The sequence below is a fragment of the Gasterosteus aculeatus genome, chromosome 1, assembly GCF_964276395.1.
Source record: "Gasterosteus aculeatus chromosome 1, fGasAcu3.hap1.1, whole genome shotgun sequence".
NCBI classification, from domain to species: domain Eukaryota; kingdom Metazoa; phylum Chordata; class Actinopteri; order Perciformes; family Gasterosteidae; genus Gasterosteus; species Gasterosteus aculeatus.
In genome coordinates, this window is record NC_135688.1 from 587,501 (window position 1) to 604,635 (window position 17,135).

General features: G+C 48.2%; 2 protein-coding genes across 3 annotated transcripts in view; both read left to right on the forward strand.

Annotated features, from left to right (window-relative positions):
- The window catches only part of exoc3l2b (exocyst complex component 3-like 2b), a 22,133-nt gene extending 11,776 nt beyond the window's left edge, over nt 1-10,357 (forward strand). For both annotated transcript variants that reach the window (XM_078105679.1, XM_078105674.1), the window contains exons 4-15: nt 2,344-2,621; nt 3,131-3,379; nt 3,471-3,589; nt 4,529-4,643; nt 6,196-6,306; nt 6,403-6,503; nt 6,576-6,692; nt 7,015-7,150; nt 7,578-7,700; nt 8,021-8,176; nt 8,934-9,055; nt 9,273-10,357. In XM_078105679.1, the coding sequence (XP_077961805.1) occupies nt 2,344-2,621; nt 3,131-3,379; nt 3,471-3,589; nt 4,529-4,643; nt 6,196-6,306; nt 6,403-6,503; nt 6,576-6,692; nt 7,015-7,150; nt 7,578-7,700; nt 8,021-8,176; nt 8,934-9,055; nt 9,273-9,591 (1,946 nt within the window). In that variant the 3' untranslated portion in view covers nt 9,592-10,357. The remainder of the gene's footprint in view (nt 1-2,343; nt 2,622-3,130; nt 3,380-3,470; nt 3,590-4,528; nt 4,644-6,195; nt 6,307-6,402; nt 6,504-6,575; nt 6,693-7,014; nt 7,151-7,577; nt 7,701-8,020; nt 8,177-8,933; nt 9,056-9,272) is intronic.
- Nucleotides 10,358-11,546: 1,189 nt separating this feature from the next.
- Nucleotides 11,547-14,544, forward strand: LOC120825066 (nucleotidyltransferase MB21D2). The gene is made up of 2 exons (XM_040186417.2): nt 11,547-11,885; nt 12,600-14,544. Exons 1-2 carry the CDS (start codon nt 11,636-11,638, stop codon nt 13,862-13,864), a joined length of 1,515 nt encoding a protein of 504 aa, XP_040042351.1. The 5' UTR covers nt 11,547-11,635; the 3' UTR covers nt 13,865-14,544.
- The last annotated feature ends 2,591 nt before the right edge of the window (nt 14,545-17,135 follow it).

Consider the following 17,135-nt stretch of genomic DNA (forward strand, 5'->3'; position numbering starts at 1 on the left):
AGCATCAACCAACAACCATCATCCACCAACCAACAAGCATTAACCAACAACCATCATCCACCAACCAACAAGCATTAACCAACAACCATCATCCACCAACCAACAAGCATCAACCAACAACCATCATCCACCAACCAACAAGCATCAACCAACAACCATCATCCACCAACCAACAAGCATCAACCAACAACCATCATCCACCAACCAACAAGCATCAACCAACAACCATCATCCACCAACCAACAAGCATCAACCAACAACCATCATCCACCAACCAACAAGCATCAACCAACAAGCATCATCCACCAACCAACAAGCATTAACCAACAACCATCATCCACAACCAACAAGCATCAACCAACAACCATCATCCACCAACCAACAAGCATCAACCAACAACCATCATCCACCAACCAACAAGCATCAACCAACAACCATCATCCACAACCAACAAGCATTAACCAACAACCATCATCCACAACCAACAAGCATTAACCAACAACCATCAGCCACCAACCAACAAGCATTAACCAACAACCATCATCCACAACCAACAAGCATTAACCAACAACCATCAGCCACCAACCAACAAGCATTAACCATCAACCACCAACCAACAAGCATCATCCACCAACCAACAAGCATCAACCGACAACCATCATCCACCAACCAACAAGCATTAACCATCAACCACCAACCAACAAGCATCAAACAACAACCATCATCCACCAACCAACAAGCATCAACCAACAACCATCATCCACAACCAACAAGCATTAACCATCAGCCACCAACCAACAAGCATCAACCGACAACCATCATCCACCAACCAACAAGCGGGTTGGAGTTTTTTTATCTGAAGAGACTGAGGAGCTGGAGACCAAACCCAGAGCGAGTCCCAACATGTGAGCTACGGGGTTATTTGGTGGAAAGGGGAAGAGGGTGAAAGTGGGCGGGGCTTCATCCATCCATCTGGAAGAGATTTCCTCTGAAGGCTGAAGCTGAGCAATAAGAGCTGTGTTTCTGTGTGGAGAGTCACATGGTGTGTGTGTGTCTGTACATTTCCCGCTTCACCGGCGTTCGTCAAAGAATATTTCACAGTAGAACACGTCTGCACACCTTGACCTCCGACTTCTGAGCTCCAACTTCTGAGACCCTTAGGAACCAAACCAGGAACATCAAGGACTGAAATGCAGAGAGGTTCCGCTCACATTGTTGTGTTTATAGAGGAGATCTTCCTCTGGGCGTTAGTGTGTGTGTGTGTGTGTGTGTACTTCTCTTCCTGGATAAACGTGCCACATCTGGAGGCCTCACGTTCTCACATATCGACCAATAACACAGCATTAAATGCCATGTGTGGGCTCTTACTTTGAAAGAGTAGCCCCGGGGAAGCTCCGTGACCACTTTCCGTCCTAACGTGTGTTTGTGTGTGTGTGAGTGTGTGTTTGTGTACTTCCTGCAGTGACAGTGTGTACTATCTGCCTGCTGCTGTATTATGATGTGATGAATAACTGAGTCACATTTCCTGTGTGATTGTACAACATTTGTTTGTGGTTTGACTCAATGAACTTTATTCATTGAGTTCATGTTGTCACCATGAGATTCAGCAGATAATAATTAATAACACCACACTGTGGAATTACTGGTAACACTTAAGAAGAACGAGTACTTAATAACACACTGTTAAATTACCTTTTACACTAACTAATATCACAGAGTAAAGTAAGTAAAAGTACACGCTTCCTGTGACATGATGGGAACATGGGTCCTCACGTGGGCTGCTGGTCCCCCGGGACGACTCACCCACCAGCACCTTCTTCACAACAGGAATATGGTGAACGAGTGATTATATGACTGCGTCACACTGTTCGAAACATTAGAGTCTTGGATACAATCTGCAGCAAACCGTTTGAACAATAAAATAAGATGTGTGCACGCGGTGATGCATTTGTAACATTTCTCAGCAAAACAACACGCTAACAAGCTGAGGAGCTCGCCAGGACGGCGCTGAGGACGCTGATATAAGTTCCATTTGTCTCAGACAAACCTCAGCAAACTGCACTGCCCCCGTCCTGGGCCGCGAGGCCTTCAGAAAAGCCTCTCAATTGATGCTCCATGTTGAGTTTGGATCCGTATTTTCTTTTGAAGGAGGCAGCACTTTTACTTTTGTAACAACTCAATATAGTTATTGAAATAAAATAATTCAGAATCTCCCCATGCGACCCACCTGTGACACCACTGGGACCCCCTAGAGGGTCGCATCCCACAGTTTGAGAAACCCTCCTTTAAGTTGGTTCTTCAGGAGGTAAACCAGAGTTCTGTTGCTTCTCGTCCTTTCTCCAGTCCTGGAAATCCTGCAGCTGGTGAAGAAGCGAGACCTCCTGTTGGCCGACACTCACATCCTGGAGCTGGAGGAGGAGTGCAACGAGTCCTCCTCGGCCGAGCGCGCCACCTCGCCAGCGCCGGAGGACGCTGCCGCGGCAGGCATGAAGGACGGCAGGCGGCGGAAGGCCAAAGACGTGGAGCTGCTGTACGAGGAGCTGCAGAAGGAGCTCTGGGCCGTCGTCAGGGAGTCCCTGCGCCTCCCGACCGCCGGGCCCAACCTGGGCCTGGTGGTGCAGGTGAGGACGCACCAGAGATATTTACACCACAGTTAAAGCGCTGTTGCCTCCATGGGAGGCAGAGTCGCCTAAGTGTTGTTTTTTTGTCACTCTGGCCTCTTTTTTCGCCTTCAAAATAAGAGTCCTTTGTTTATATGGGACAGAACAATGATGAGTCGAGAGTAGAGACTAAACTAGACTAGAAGGCAGAGAGAACTGGAACACGTCCTCTCCTGTGTTTCTCTGGTTTATGGTCACGTGACTGTTGGTCTCAGATGAATCAATCAGGACCTCATAGTTTCACTCCGGGCCTCATGAATGTTTTTTACAGAATCTTGTTAAAACAAACTTCTGTTTGTGGAGAGATTTTAAATGAGACATGAAGAAATATACAATGTTTTGTCCCAAATGATGTGTTCAGGGACCATCGTAAAGATGACAATGTGAGCATCATTTTGTGACACACTTGTGCCTACACACTTCAGATGGTCTCGAGGTTCTCAGCTCACCTGTCCTCTCCCTCCCTCCAGGTGCTCCAGCAGGAGGAGCAGGTGGACAAAGACCGGGCCCCTGCAGGCCCCAGGCCACGCCGTCTGCGGCAGCGCTGGAAGGAGGCGGTGGAGGAGGCGGCCAACGGCTCCCTGCCCCAGAAGGCCGAGTTCACCGCCGGGGAGCTTGTGGGTTACTTGGACCGCCTCCGGGTCCGTGTGGTGGAGGACCTGGGCGCCGCCAAGAGGAACGTGGTCTCCATCTACCCCGACGAGTACCAGCCCTTCCAGGTGAGGCTGGGCCTCAGGGGGAGGGGGGGGGGACATCTCTCGACGACGGGGGTGCACTTTAACCTTTGACCTTCCCCCGCCCCGTTCCCAGGTGTACGTGCAGAGCTACCACCAGGCGGTTGCTAGGCGATTGGAGGCCATCACCGAGAAGACCCTTGAGATCAGCGACATCTACTCACTGCTGGACTGGCTGCACAACATCTACGCCAGGTACACTGATCCAGGGTCTGCGCCCGTACAACACAACGTGCAGCTTCATTGAGTCTGCTTCATGCGTTCATTACATCACCAACATGAGCTACAGCTTTTATTTATCATGATGACATGAATATAAGAAGATTGAAAAGTGGATGTTTTATAGGTTTCGTTAATTAACGGTATTACAGAAAAGTAAAGAAAGGCAATACAAATACGTCTCTAATAGAGACCTGTCAATCAGCATGTAGCCCCGCCCTAAAGAATCCCCTGCCTTATGGTCTGTCTGACATCATTCACTAAATGAACATCATGCTGCATTGAAGAAGACTTGAAACTCGAGACTGAGACCATAAACTCATGTTTACAATGTTTACTGAGGGAATAAATCCACAGAGAAGAAGAGTCATTTCCTCATAGACGTCTATGGGAGCAGAGGAGTCGCCCCCTGCTGGTCACTACAGAGAAGTAGAGTCATTTCCTCATAGACGTCTATGGGAGCAGAGGAGTCGCCCCCTGCTGGTCACTACAGAGAAGTAGAGTCATTTCCTCATAGACGTCTGTGGGAGCAGAGGAGTCGCCCCCTGCTGGTCACCACAGAGAAGTAGTCATTTCCTCATAGACGTCTATGGGAGCAGAGGAGTCGCCCCCTGCTGGTCACTACAGAGAAGTAGAGTCATTTCCTCATAGACGTCTATGGGAGCAGAGGAGTCGCCCCCTGCTGGTCACCACACAGAATGCAGCTTTAAGTAATTTTCAGAAACGCAGGTTTTCTTTAATTGATTGATTGAAGTGATTCAAAAGTAGCTTTTTCTCTGAGACAAACTCCCTCAATTCAATTCATTTTATTTTGTATAGCCCACAATTGCAAATTTCGCTTCTGGTTCCTGTAGTTTTTAAAAAGGTTCCTGTGCAGTATGTTATCTGTGTGTGTGTGTGTGTGTGTCGTTTAAGGGACGTCCTGGGGACCGTGTGCATCACAAGTCCCTTCAGCAGATCCCAGCTGAGTCCGCTGCTTCCCTCAGAGACAGTGGACCGACTGGAGCTGGACTGTCTCAACTCAGTCAGGGTGAGACGATGACCTAAGGTCATCTTTTACTCTTTGGGGCCCAAACCAGGCACGGAATTTTGATTTCAGAACACAAGTATTTTTCATAAAACTCTAACTTTTTCACTGTGTTTTCTAGTAGTTCTTCTAGTTTTCTATTGATACTTTTAACGTTACTGTTCCCTTTTTGGTTTAACTGGTTATAAAGCATGTAGCAAAACCTTGTTAGTCAACTTCACTCCAACTCAGTACCATTTATTTCACACTTACTTTTGGAATATATGGTAAACAGACCTTATTTACATAACTGGTCAAACTGGCAGGAATATCACAGGTGGAAATTAAATAAAATATCCATAATTCAGTGTAAGTAAAGTAATTTTATTCGAAATGAGTGAACCACTGTACTTTTTACAGTTATATTAAAGAAAACACAGAAGGGTCAACATAATCAACTCATCCACAGCTTCCAAACACATGTTGTCTTCGATCATTGGCTGAGATAAATTCCTGTCCGTCCAAGGCATCAATCCTTTCTTGGTGTATGTGACAAACTGCCACATTGTTCAAGCGTTTCTGCTTCATGCAGTCGGGTCTTTAACCTCCTCGGTGCACTGAAACTCCTCTCAGCTTCAGCAGCCTCACAAGGACCTCCAGCTGATCAAAAAGGCCTGACTTCAGGCAGCATGACGCTCAGGATGTCTGTGCTTGACTTGTAGGTGGTCAGAACTCCCTTCTGAAGTAATCAACGGAAGCTGCCGGCCGGTTCGCTGGCCGGCGGATATTTAGTGAGGTGACCAGCTCTGCTGCACCGTCACAGATCTGCTGGTCTTTTCTCCTGCAGAGCTTCACATAATGTACTGCAGCCTGTGATGGTTCGCTTATGCAAGCATTTGTTTGTTTGTTTGTTTGTATTTCATTTCTAACACACACACACCGATTCAAACGTTATTATTAAGGCGTATTAATTTATTATTACTTTCAAGGCTAGGAGCTTGTGTGGGAAAAGAAACGTTGGCAGTTAGCGGTAGCTGCCGCTACCAACGTTTTTGACAGTCACTTTGCTACTTGTGACAGCGAACATGTCCAGTAAGCACATTGTCACACAATCCTTCGAGCTGACGGGCAAAACAAACGCACAACTTACAGTGGCAGAGTGACAGAGACTCGAGTCCTCGGCAACTAGCACACCGGTTACAACCTGACGAAGGGACAGCGGGGACGGCCAATCACAACAGCACAGCCAATTGAGGAGCTTGTGGGCGGGTCTAAACTAAGGGAAACAGGCTCAGCTTGAGCGGCCGTTTGTCCGCTTGGTCCTAGTGCTTGACGTGTCTCTGTTTACCGTAGCGTAACATTGTTCTGGACGGTAAAAACAGCAGGGGACCAAAACGGGTTTTTGTGTCCCCCCCCAAATTACGTCCCGGAACAGTACACATATTTTAAAAATGTATTTCAATCGCAAAAAGAGGTCTCTGTTTTTTCCCAAGAGTTGAGTCCGTTGGGGATTCCTGCACCTTGGGTTTTAAAGCGGAGGTGCGTTTGTTTTAATCCTGGGCCGCTCCCTGTTTAGGCTAAAGTCACCACGGAGCTGAGCCAACTGCTGGACGAGGAGGAGAAACGCTGGATGGAGACGCTGCACATCGAGGAGTACCAGATCACTCTGGCCACGACAGTGATACAGGTACTACACTAATATGTGTATATGGACGTATCATTTCTGTATTCCGTGGATGCACAAAAGAATGAATTGATTAATAACCCTAGTGTTTGGTCTCAGAGGCTTCAGGTGGATCTCGAGCGTTCGGCCTCCATCAACCAGAGTTTGGGCTCCCGAGTGGCCCAGTGCAGCCTCAACGGGCTGGCCGACTTCCTCTTCAGGTGACCGGCTGACTCTTCCATTTCTTTGAGGTTTCCTCAGGATTCTGACACTTGTTTCTGTCTTTTTCTCAGTTTCCAGCGTAAAGTGGAGATGTTTCACGAGGGCATGCAGAGCGGCATGTTGGGAGACAACGAGGACGGATACGTTTCCAGGACCATCGCGCTGGTCAACTGCTGCCCCCCTTTCAGGCAGGAACAAACAAAGGAGCAATGATTAAATACATTCTGTTTAAATGAAAAGTCTTAAAAGAAGCTTCCTTTATTTATTTTTTCCATCTCACTCGTCTTGTCATGCTATAAGGTTCAGAGGACAGATGTTTCTTTAGTGTTCCTCAATTACCCACCGAGCTGTAAGGAAGTACTCAATGATGTCATTAGTTCCCCTGTGTTTTTAACTGTTATCTGGCTCGTTTATTAATGTTGCTGTGTGTGTGTGTGTGTGTGTGTGTGTGTGTGTGTGTGTGTGTGTGTGTGTGTGTGTGTGTGTGTGTGTGTGTGTGTGTGTGTGTAGGGGGTTTGTGCAGCGCTGTGCACAGTGGGATTCGTCTGTTGCTGAAAATTCTCTTCAGAGAGGAAACAAATCTTTGGATTTCATCGTTCATCATGGAGTCAAAGTGCTGAGTGAACGACTCTACCTACACGTCAGGGTACACAAACAAACGCACACCTACACGTCAGGGTACACAAACAAACGCACACCTACACGTCAGGGTACACAAACAAACACACACCTACACGTCAGGGTACACAAACAAACGCACACCTACACGTCAGGGTACACAAACAAACGCACACCTACACGTCAGGGTACACACACACACACACACACAAATATGTGTTCATGAGTCAGTTGTCGTCTTGTCTTTTGTCTTTTTATCAATAAAGATTTTTAAGTAGTTTAATCTGAAAGCTTCATACAGAACTATGACACATTTTAGATTCTATACTTCATGTTTTTAATCTGTAATATTAAAAGAAGGAAGTATTTGCACCGTATTAGTGGTATCTGTACATATATACAGATTTATTTTGAGTTAATTTGATGTATAAATGTTTGTTCTCTCTCCCTCTCAGCCTTCTTTTGAGCGACTGGTGAAGAGAAAGTGGTTGACTAACACAGAGCCGTACGATCAGATTGAATTTCTTATCAAAGAATATTTCAAGAAGTATCACAGGATGGACAGTCCTCCGTACCAGGTACTAGTACTGTGCACTTGTATGCTGTATTCGTACGTACAGTTTATTTGAATACTGTCACAGGTTTTGAAGAATACAATTTGATAAAGATTTATAATGCAAATTCAGCAGCTTCATAATTAATTGTTGAAATAACAATTATGTTAATAATAAAAATGAAATTTATACATATATATATATATAATACTAGTATTAATAGTAACATATTCAAGTAATAATAATAATGATAGTAATGATTATGAGTCCCCACTAAATTAGGAGAAATTGTATATCTTTGTTATTACAGACTAATAAAACATCGTCTCACGTCTGTCTCTTAGCTGCTGGTGGCAGAGGTGCACCACCGTGTGGTGATGGAGTACCTCCGCTCCGTCATGAGGGGAAGAATCATCTGCACCTCCTTGAAGATGAGGAAGAGGATGGCCGGGCGGCTAAGAGACGAAGGCAGACGGATTAAAGTCCTCTTCAAAGACCTGGTGAGCGTTTGAGGTTGAAGGTCAACGGCTGCAGTCACGTTCTGACATACATCAGGGTCCGTTTCAAGAGGCGGGTTTAGTGGAAAGAGTTTGTTCGCCCTGAGATGAGGGAAACTCTGGCTTGTTTCACAAAGGGAAGTAACTGAAGCTCAGGCTCAGTCACCATGGTAACTAAAGCTCAGGGTCCGTCACCATGGTAACTAAAGCTCAGGCTCAGTCACCATGGTAACTAAAGCTCAGGGTCCGTCACCATGGTAACTAAAGCTCAGGCTCAGTCACCATGGTAACTAAAGCTCAGGGTCCGTCACCATGGTAACTAAAGCTCAGGGTCCGTCACCATGGTAACTAAAGCTCAGGCTCAGTCACCATGGTAACTAAAGCTCAGGGTCCGTCACCATGGTAACTAAAGCTCAGGCTCAGTCACCATGGTAACTAAAGCTCAGGGTCCGTCACCATGGTAACTAAAGCTCAGGCTCAGTCACCATGGTAACTAAAGCTCAGGGTCCGTCACCATGGTAACTAAAGCTCAGGCTCAGTCACCATGGTAACTAAAGCTCAGGGTCCGTCACCATGGTAACTAAAGCTCAGGCTCAGTCACCATGGTAACTGAAGCTCAGGGTCCGTCACCATGGTAGAGTTTCCCTCGTCTCTGGGTGAACTAACTGAGTTTCCACTGAACCCGCTTCTTGAAACGGACCCCAGGTGGCAGAGACTCTGACTCATTCACACGTTTTAAATACTTGTGTCCGTCTCTCAGGAGTCTCCCTCCAGCTGGTTGGACAGCGCTCTGTCTCACATCTCAGAGATCATCCAGCTGGAGGACGTCCCCTCAATCCAGATGGAGGTTGGAGTTCTGGTCCGAGAGTTTCCTGATATCAGGTACAAGCTTCTTCTTCTTCTTCTACCCATAATTCTTTGCTTCTTCATGTGTGTGTTGGAAACTAAAAACTAATCATACAGATATAAATACTTTCCTTCCTCCTTGTCATTTAAGGGTTTGGGTTACTGAGATCTCACCTTTGACCCTTTGAGCCTCTTTGTGTGCGCGTCCCCTTGTTATTGATCAATACTGACATGTAAACGTCCCTCCTCTTAGGAAGAAGCACGTGTCGGCCATTTTGAATATCCGTGGGACCACCCGGCAGTCAGAGCGCCAGGAGATCCTCAACGTGGTCAAAGACATCGAGAGCATCGACGGTCCCGGCTCCGGTTCCGGTCCCGGTTCTGGCGCCCTCTCCCGGCTGACCCGGGACCGCGCCCTCTTCTCAGAGGTGCCGGTCACCTCCGAGGTCCACTGCCTGAACCTGGGCCTGAGCCGCGTCGCCCTCACCGCCTCCTCCTGCTTCTCCACCTTCAGGCCGAGGCCGAGGAAAACCAGGGCGCCCGTACAGGGGGACGCCGACGACGTCCTCTGAGCAGCTGTCGGCTCATTGATCGGCATTATCGAACCATGAGGTTCTTCTATCTCACTGTCGCTTCTGGGCTTCCATACTTATTATTTTTGTGTGTTCAGATGAAAATTCATTTATGCAGATTCAAACATCTCATGTGATTTGAGGCAATGAGTCCTGAAGGACTCTGCAGGCTTAGAAAGACCAAAACGGGCGTCGACTCATGTGAACCAGCCGCTGTGGATGAGGAGACTCTGGAAAAGAGGGTTTTAAAGCTTTCTTTGTTGCACATAATGAAAACGTATTAATCAAAGGTACTATGGTGATCTGAGAGAGAGTATTTAAGGCTGTGATTATACTTCAGGCTCTGTGGTTTGATGAGGTTTAATATATATGTGGGATAAATATGACTTCTGCTTGGTGGTAAACTAATTAGACTTTTACTTCTTGATGTTCACATCAATGTGGCCTTCAGGGACGCTCCGACGTTTGAGACCTCACTCGCAAAGAACAACAGTCAAAAGGTTTATGGGAAAATTTAACTTTTTTATTTTCTATTACAAAACTTCTGAAGACGAAAAACACTTCCTGCCAACACTTTCAAAATAAGAGGCTATAGGTACATGTGGCCACTGGAAGACAACATTCACACTCTTAAGATGTAAGATGTTAAGATGATAAACTCTTTTATTCGCTCTCTAATTAATGTGGATGTTTGAATTTAATCTTTCTGTATTGAACTTTATTGACTTTAATAAAACCAATCAGATCACCGACTGATCAGCTTTGAGATGTGCTATTATAGTTTATTTTCTAAAAGTCAGACAACAATGCCTTAATTTATTTAAGAGAATCATAATCATTATATTTATTTTAGTTTTATTTCTGAAAAATGAATTTCTTCTTTCTTTAACCTTTATTTTTTATGTTAACTACTTTATATTATTGAAATTCCACTTTAAAGGTCTTCATATATATATATATATATATATATATATATATATATATATATATATATATATATATATGATATATATATATTATATATATATATATACACACACACACAGTATATATATTTATATACTTGATATAAATATAAATTTATATATATTATACACTGCTCAACGTAAAACTATATCTACGTATATTTATATTTTAGATGATTGGATTAGATGGTCGGGGTTCAGCAGGGTGACAGCGGCAGGGAAGAAGCTGTTCCTCAACCTGCTGGTCCGGGCTGGAGGGCCCTGTAGCGCCTCACAGAGGGGAGGAGGGCAAACAGTCTATGGCTGGGATGAGAGTTGTCCTTCACGATGCTGCAGCCTGCCCTTGTCCTTGGCTGTGGCTGCAGCGTACCAGACGGTGATGGAGGAGCAGAGGATGGACTCCATGATGGCCGTGTAGAAGTGGACCATCATCGTCTTTGGCAGGTTGAATGTCTTCAGCTGCTGGAGAGTGAGAGTGAGAGAGAGAGAGAGAGGGGAGTGGCTTTGGATGTGCGGAGAGCCGAGGGTGAAAGTCATAGTGTCCCGCCCCCTTCCGCAGGTCCAGTGCTTCATTTGTAAACCACAAGGTGCCGGAACGCACATCAAACGACGCTTAAAACAGTTACACTTACAATGAGTGGGACTTATTGAGGCCACAATGCAGTGACGGTATCAGTGATTAATAAAATCACTGATACTGATAATCAAAAAATAAAATCTTGAGCAAAGGCGACTTCTGTGTCCAGCGGAGAAAACCAACGCAAACACACACACACACACACACACACACACACACACACACACACACACACACACACACTTTGTTAAATTGAAGGCACCACCTCCACCCCCCGTCGACCGTAATGGTCCGGCCCGCGTTCGGTCGAGGTGGGCTGCATCTGGCCCGCCCCCTGAATGGAGTTTGAGACCCCTGATTCACACTCTTCCTGCCCCCTTTATTCTGAAGGCAGCGTGTGGCGGAGGTGCGCCGGTAGCTTCCGGTGACGCAGCGCGATGGGCGTGGCTCTCTCTCCGGCTGCGCTGGACCCGCCTGAGTGAGGGAGACCTCCGGAGGAAAGATGGCGGCCCCTGCTCTCTCCAGCCGAGCGGGCAGCCCCGGTAACGGCTCCGGCAACAGCCCCACCGTGGCCGCCGCGAGGCTTCTCGCGCACGGCGGCGTTGGGCCCGAGCTGGACTTCAGGTCCGCGGCCCGCATGGAGGACGTGAACCGGCTCATCCAGGAGTTCAGCAAGCACGACCAGCGGGAGTACGACGACCAGCGGGCTCTGGAGATCCACACGGCCAAGGACTTCATCTTCTCCATGCTGGGTGAGGCGAGGCGAGGCGAGGGGAGGGGAGGGGACGGGAGGGGGGCTACCGGCGTCCAAGACCGGGACGTGCGGCTCGTGTCCGGGGGTCTCACCTCCAGACACACCTGCACGGAGACAGAAGTGGTGCGTTCAGGGTCTGTCTCCTTTACGTAAACATCACGTAGAATCAGCAATAAAGGACAATATTTACTCTGTAACTGGAGTTCATATTTTTATTTATATATAATATATATACTATTATTCCTTTATTTTATTATTGTTTTTTTAATTGTAGTATTCTTAATTTCCCCCAATTGAATATTAATTATTACCACTAGTGTTACTGTTGGCGTTATTAATATGGATATTGCAGCATTCTTCTTATTTTTTCTTAGTAGAATAAACAGATGATTTGTATTTGTAGTTCTTAAAGCTAAGCTAAGCTAGCATCCTCAGAGCTCTCCGTTCACCGCCGATCATCAACAGTCGGGTTCGAGACGCAGTGACGTCACAGATGCTTTAATCACTTCCTGTCTTCGCTTGATTGGGATTAAATTTAAGTAACGTGGAAAGAAAAGAATCAACGTCACTGTAGTTCGTCGGAATTAAACATCATAAACATCAACATCTCCCATCAAAACAGGAAGTGGTAAAGAAGTAAAGCCCGCCTGTCTAACCGGCCCTTTCCTCCTCCTCCTCCTCTTCCTCCTCCTCCTCTTCCTCCTCCTCTCAGGAATGGTCCAGAAGCTGGACCAGAAGCTCCCGGTGGCCAACGAGTACCTCCTCCTGTCGGGGGGCGTCCGGGAGGGCGTGGTGGACATGGACCTGGAAGAGCTCAGCGTCTACGCCCGCGGCGCCGACTACGACATGGACTTCACGCTGCTGGTGCCGGCGCTGAAGCTGCACGACCGCAACCAGCCGGTGACGCTGGACATGCGCCACTCGGCGCTGGGCCACTCGTGGCTCAGCCTGCGCCTCTTCGACGAGGCCACCATCGGCCGCTGGAGGGACTGCTGCACCGTGGTGGACCACGTCAGCGGCGCCGCCAACTACTTCTTCTCCCCCACGCTGGTGGCCGACTGGTTCCACCGGGCCGTCTCGCTGGTGCTGCTGGAGGTGCAGAAGAAGCCGCAGCGGGGCACGCCGCGGGTGGAGAAGGTGGAGCGGAACGGCACCGTGGTGTCCGTGGTGCTGGGCGTGGGCAGCAGCCGGATGCTCTACGACATCGTGCCCGTGGTGTCCTTCAAGGGCTGGCCCGCCGTGGCCCAGAGCTGGCTGATGGAGAACCACTTCTGGGACGGCAAGATCACGGAGGAGGAGGTGATCAGCGGCTTCTACCTGGTGCCCTCCGCCTCGCACAAGGGCCGCAAGGAGAACGAGTGGCGCCTGTCCTTCGCCCGCAGCGAGGTCCAGCTGAAGAAGTGCATCTCCTCCGGCCTGATGCAGGCGTACCAGGCCTGCAAGGCCATCGTGGTGAAGCTGCTGTCCCGGCCCAAGGCCATCAGCCCGTACCACCTGCGCAGCATCATGCTGTGGGCCTGCGACCGCCTGCCCTGCAGCTACCTGGGCCAGGAGGACTTCTCCGCCCACTTCCTGCTGGGCCTCATCGACGACCTGCAGCACTGCCTGGTCAGCAAGACCTGCCCCAACTACTTCATCCCGCAGTGCAACATGCTGGAGCACCTGACGGACGAGGCGGCCATGCTGCACGCCCGCAAGCTGTGCTCGCTGCGCTCCGACCCGGCGGAGCACCTGCGCTCCACCATCGAGCACGCCAAGGCCGCCAACCGGCTCACGCTGGAGCTGCAGTGGCGGGGCGGCGCCAACAACCCGCCGTCGCCGCAGTCCGACTCCGGCGGCGAGAACCAGCCCGACGACCGGCTGGCCAAGAAGCTCCAGCAGCTGGTCACGGAGAACCCGGGGAAGTCCATCTCGGTCTTCATCAACCCGGACGACGTGACCAGGCCGCACTTCAGGATCGACGACAAGTTCTTCTGATGAGGAGCGAGGCTCCTCCTCTTCCTCCTCCTCTTCCTCCTCCTCCTCTGACACTCCATGTTTTAACATTTCTCTTTCACAGAGTGACGTGAGTTGATCGTCTCGTTGTTTCCTCCAGGTTTTTTTGAAATTCTTCTATTCCCTTGCCTCCTTGCCTGCTCACCTCCTTGCCTCCTCCCCCCTCGTTCACTGTGTGCCCTACCTGTGTTTCTACCTGCTCGGTGCCTTTTCAGTAGAGCGCTGAGGAGCAGCAGGTTGTTTTTAACCAGGTTCAAACCTGAAGATGGAAACGTTTTCTTTAATCTCTACTTCAGGCTGAAGTTATTAACACTGTTTACGTTGTTGTTATTATTATTATTATTTCTATGAAGGAATAGAAACTAAAGCTTATCGACTAAATGACATGAATATTTAGCAGAAAATTAAATGTTTGAGCAAACTTGTTTTACAGAAACTCCACTGACTAATAATTAAGCTCATGAATAATTAAATAAGTAGTTATCAGGTAGATCGATCATTAGTGTCTTAAAATGATTACATTCCTCATAGTTATTTATTGATAATTATGACATTTTCAAATCTTCATTGTAATTTCATATATTAATTATTCTCCTCACAGTTGTTACCTGACGGCATCACTTCATCTTTTGCTCTTCATTGAAACATGTTGAAGATCCAAATTATTTATGAGGTTCTACCGTAAAATTGTAATTTGCCATAAAAAATCGTGACGTCAGAATTATGAGACAAAAGCGGAAGATTTGGAGTTTTAGTCGAGATCAAACATGTCAAGTTCAATTTCACACGAAGCCTCGAACGGCGACGAGATCGTTGACTCTCATTGAAGTTCTGGGTCCAAACGGACGTCCAGTCGCCCGCGTCTGTCTCAAGGTGGACTTTTGTCCCTGTGAGGAATGTCTTGGTCCCGCCGGGGCCTGAAGGTACGAACGTCTTAGAGACGCAACGTCTGAACACTGATTAGTGGACACGAGGGACGTTTGCACAGAATGTAGAAACAAGTCACCACTTCCCCCTTTGAGCTTCTTCTGCTCCCACACACACACACGCACACGCTCACACACACACGCTCACACGCACACACACACACACACACACACACACACACACACGCTCACACACACACGCTCACACGCACACACACGGGGGGAGATGTTCGGTAGTGTCACGAGCATCAGGACGGCGTTTCTTCCACCCACAATCAAGGAGGCCTCAGAGGAAGCTAACCGCTACGCTACCGCTAGCTCCCCTAGCGGCTCCGCTAACGCCAGCGACCACGGTGACCTCTACGGGGTCGCCATCATCTGGAGAAGTTCATGTGTGTGTGTGTGTGTGTGAGACCGTGCGTGCGTGTGTGTGTGTGTGTGTGTGTGAGCGTGTGTGTGTGTGTGTGAGTGTGTGTGTGTGTGAGCGTGCGTGTGTGTGTGGGTGTGTGTGTGAGCGTGTGTGTGTGTGTGTGTGTGTGAGCGTGTGTGGGTGTGTGTGTGGTAGTTTCAGCACTCGGTGAAGCTGCTGCTTTCCGTCACTGTGTGTGTCCGGCCTCGTGTGTTTTTAATTATTGTGTATTTTTGTGTTGTCTCGTGTAAAAGCGTCACAGCTGAAGAATAAATGCGACTGCTAAGATTTAACAGAAGGTTGAAGACACACACAAGCTGATGCATCATGGGAGTTGTTGTCGATCTGGTGGAGTTTAAGGAAACGAGTGGAAACAGTTTTTTGTGTATTTATTTTTCTTTGTGTATTTCTTATTTTTCTTTGTGTTTCAAGAAAAATGCCAAAAAAAAAAGCCCACCTGCAGACATGTGACCGGTAACCTGATCTCCGTTTCCCCTTCCTCAAGTGCAATTAGTGAAAACACGCTCGCACACGCGAGCACACACACACACACACACACACACACACGTAGCACTACGGCCCAACATTCCACAGCCTGCCCCCCCAAAACTGAAACACCATCCAAGTGCCACACACACACTCTGTAGTCCATGTGTTCTTCTGAGCTAAATGACCTTTGACCTTTCAGAACCTTTCGACTGTGAGTTTTTTACGTCTGTCTGTGTACTTTGCTGCTCTGTTTATCTGATGATTTCTTTATGCAACGTTGGCTGTTGGTTTGAGCCTACAGATGGCAGCGTCCCCCCCGTCCCGTCCCCCTCTGTAATTCACTGTAAAGTAGAAGTAATCATAAAGTCTTTTAACCAGAACTGGTCTCACTGGTTTGTTCTGTGTCTTTAGTCGCACTAAGCAGCAGCTTCTCGTCACCTGCTCATATGTTTTTATTCCCTCTTTAAGGGGGGGGGGGTCACCCCCTGTTATGAATGTACATGAAGCTAAATCGCAAGAGGCCCCAGAATTGAACCCTAATGAATAAACGATACTACGGGATCGTGATGTCCCGTCCCGTGATGTCCTTCTGGACCTCTCTGCTGCATTTGACACAGTCAACCACCAGATCCTTATTTCCTCCCTTCAGGAACTTGGTGTCTCAGGCTCTGCTCTCTCCCTTCTCTCGTCCTACCTCGACGGACGCACCTACCGGGTAACCTGGAGAGGATCTGTGTCGGAACCTTGTCCTCTTACTACTGGAGTTCCTCAGGGTTCCATCCTGGGTCCCCTCCTCTTCTCGCTCTACACCAACTTTCTTGGCGCTGTCATTCGCTCGCATGGCTTCTCCTACCACAGCGATGCCGATGACACCCAACTAATCCTCTCCTTTCCTCACTCGGACACCCAGGTGGCGGCTCGGATCTCTACCTGTCTGACTGACATCTCTCAGTGGATCCGCCCACCATCTGAAAATCAACCCCGACAAGACTGAACTACTTCTCTTTCCCGGAAAAGATTCGCTTACCCAGGACCTGACAGTCAACTTTGGGAACTCCGTACTAACGTCCACTTTGACCGCTAAGAACCTCGGCGTCACACTCGACAGCCAACTCTCCCTGACTCCCAACATCACCGCGACAACGCGATCCTGTAGATACTCGCTCTACAACATCAGGAGAACACGTCCTCTTCTCACTCAGAAGGTACTGATTCAGGCTCTGGTCGTCTCCCTCCTGGACTACTGTGACTCTCTCCTGCAGGTCTCCTGCAGGTCTCCTGCTACCTCCATTCAGCCTCTGCAGCTCATCCAGAATGCAGCAGCTCCACTGGTCTTTAACCTTCCTAAGTTCTCCCTCATCCTCCACTCCTCCGCTCTCTTCACTGGTACCGGTGGATCATCCAGTTCTAACCATGGTGCTCACGTACC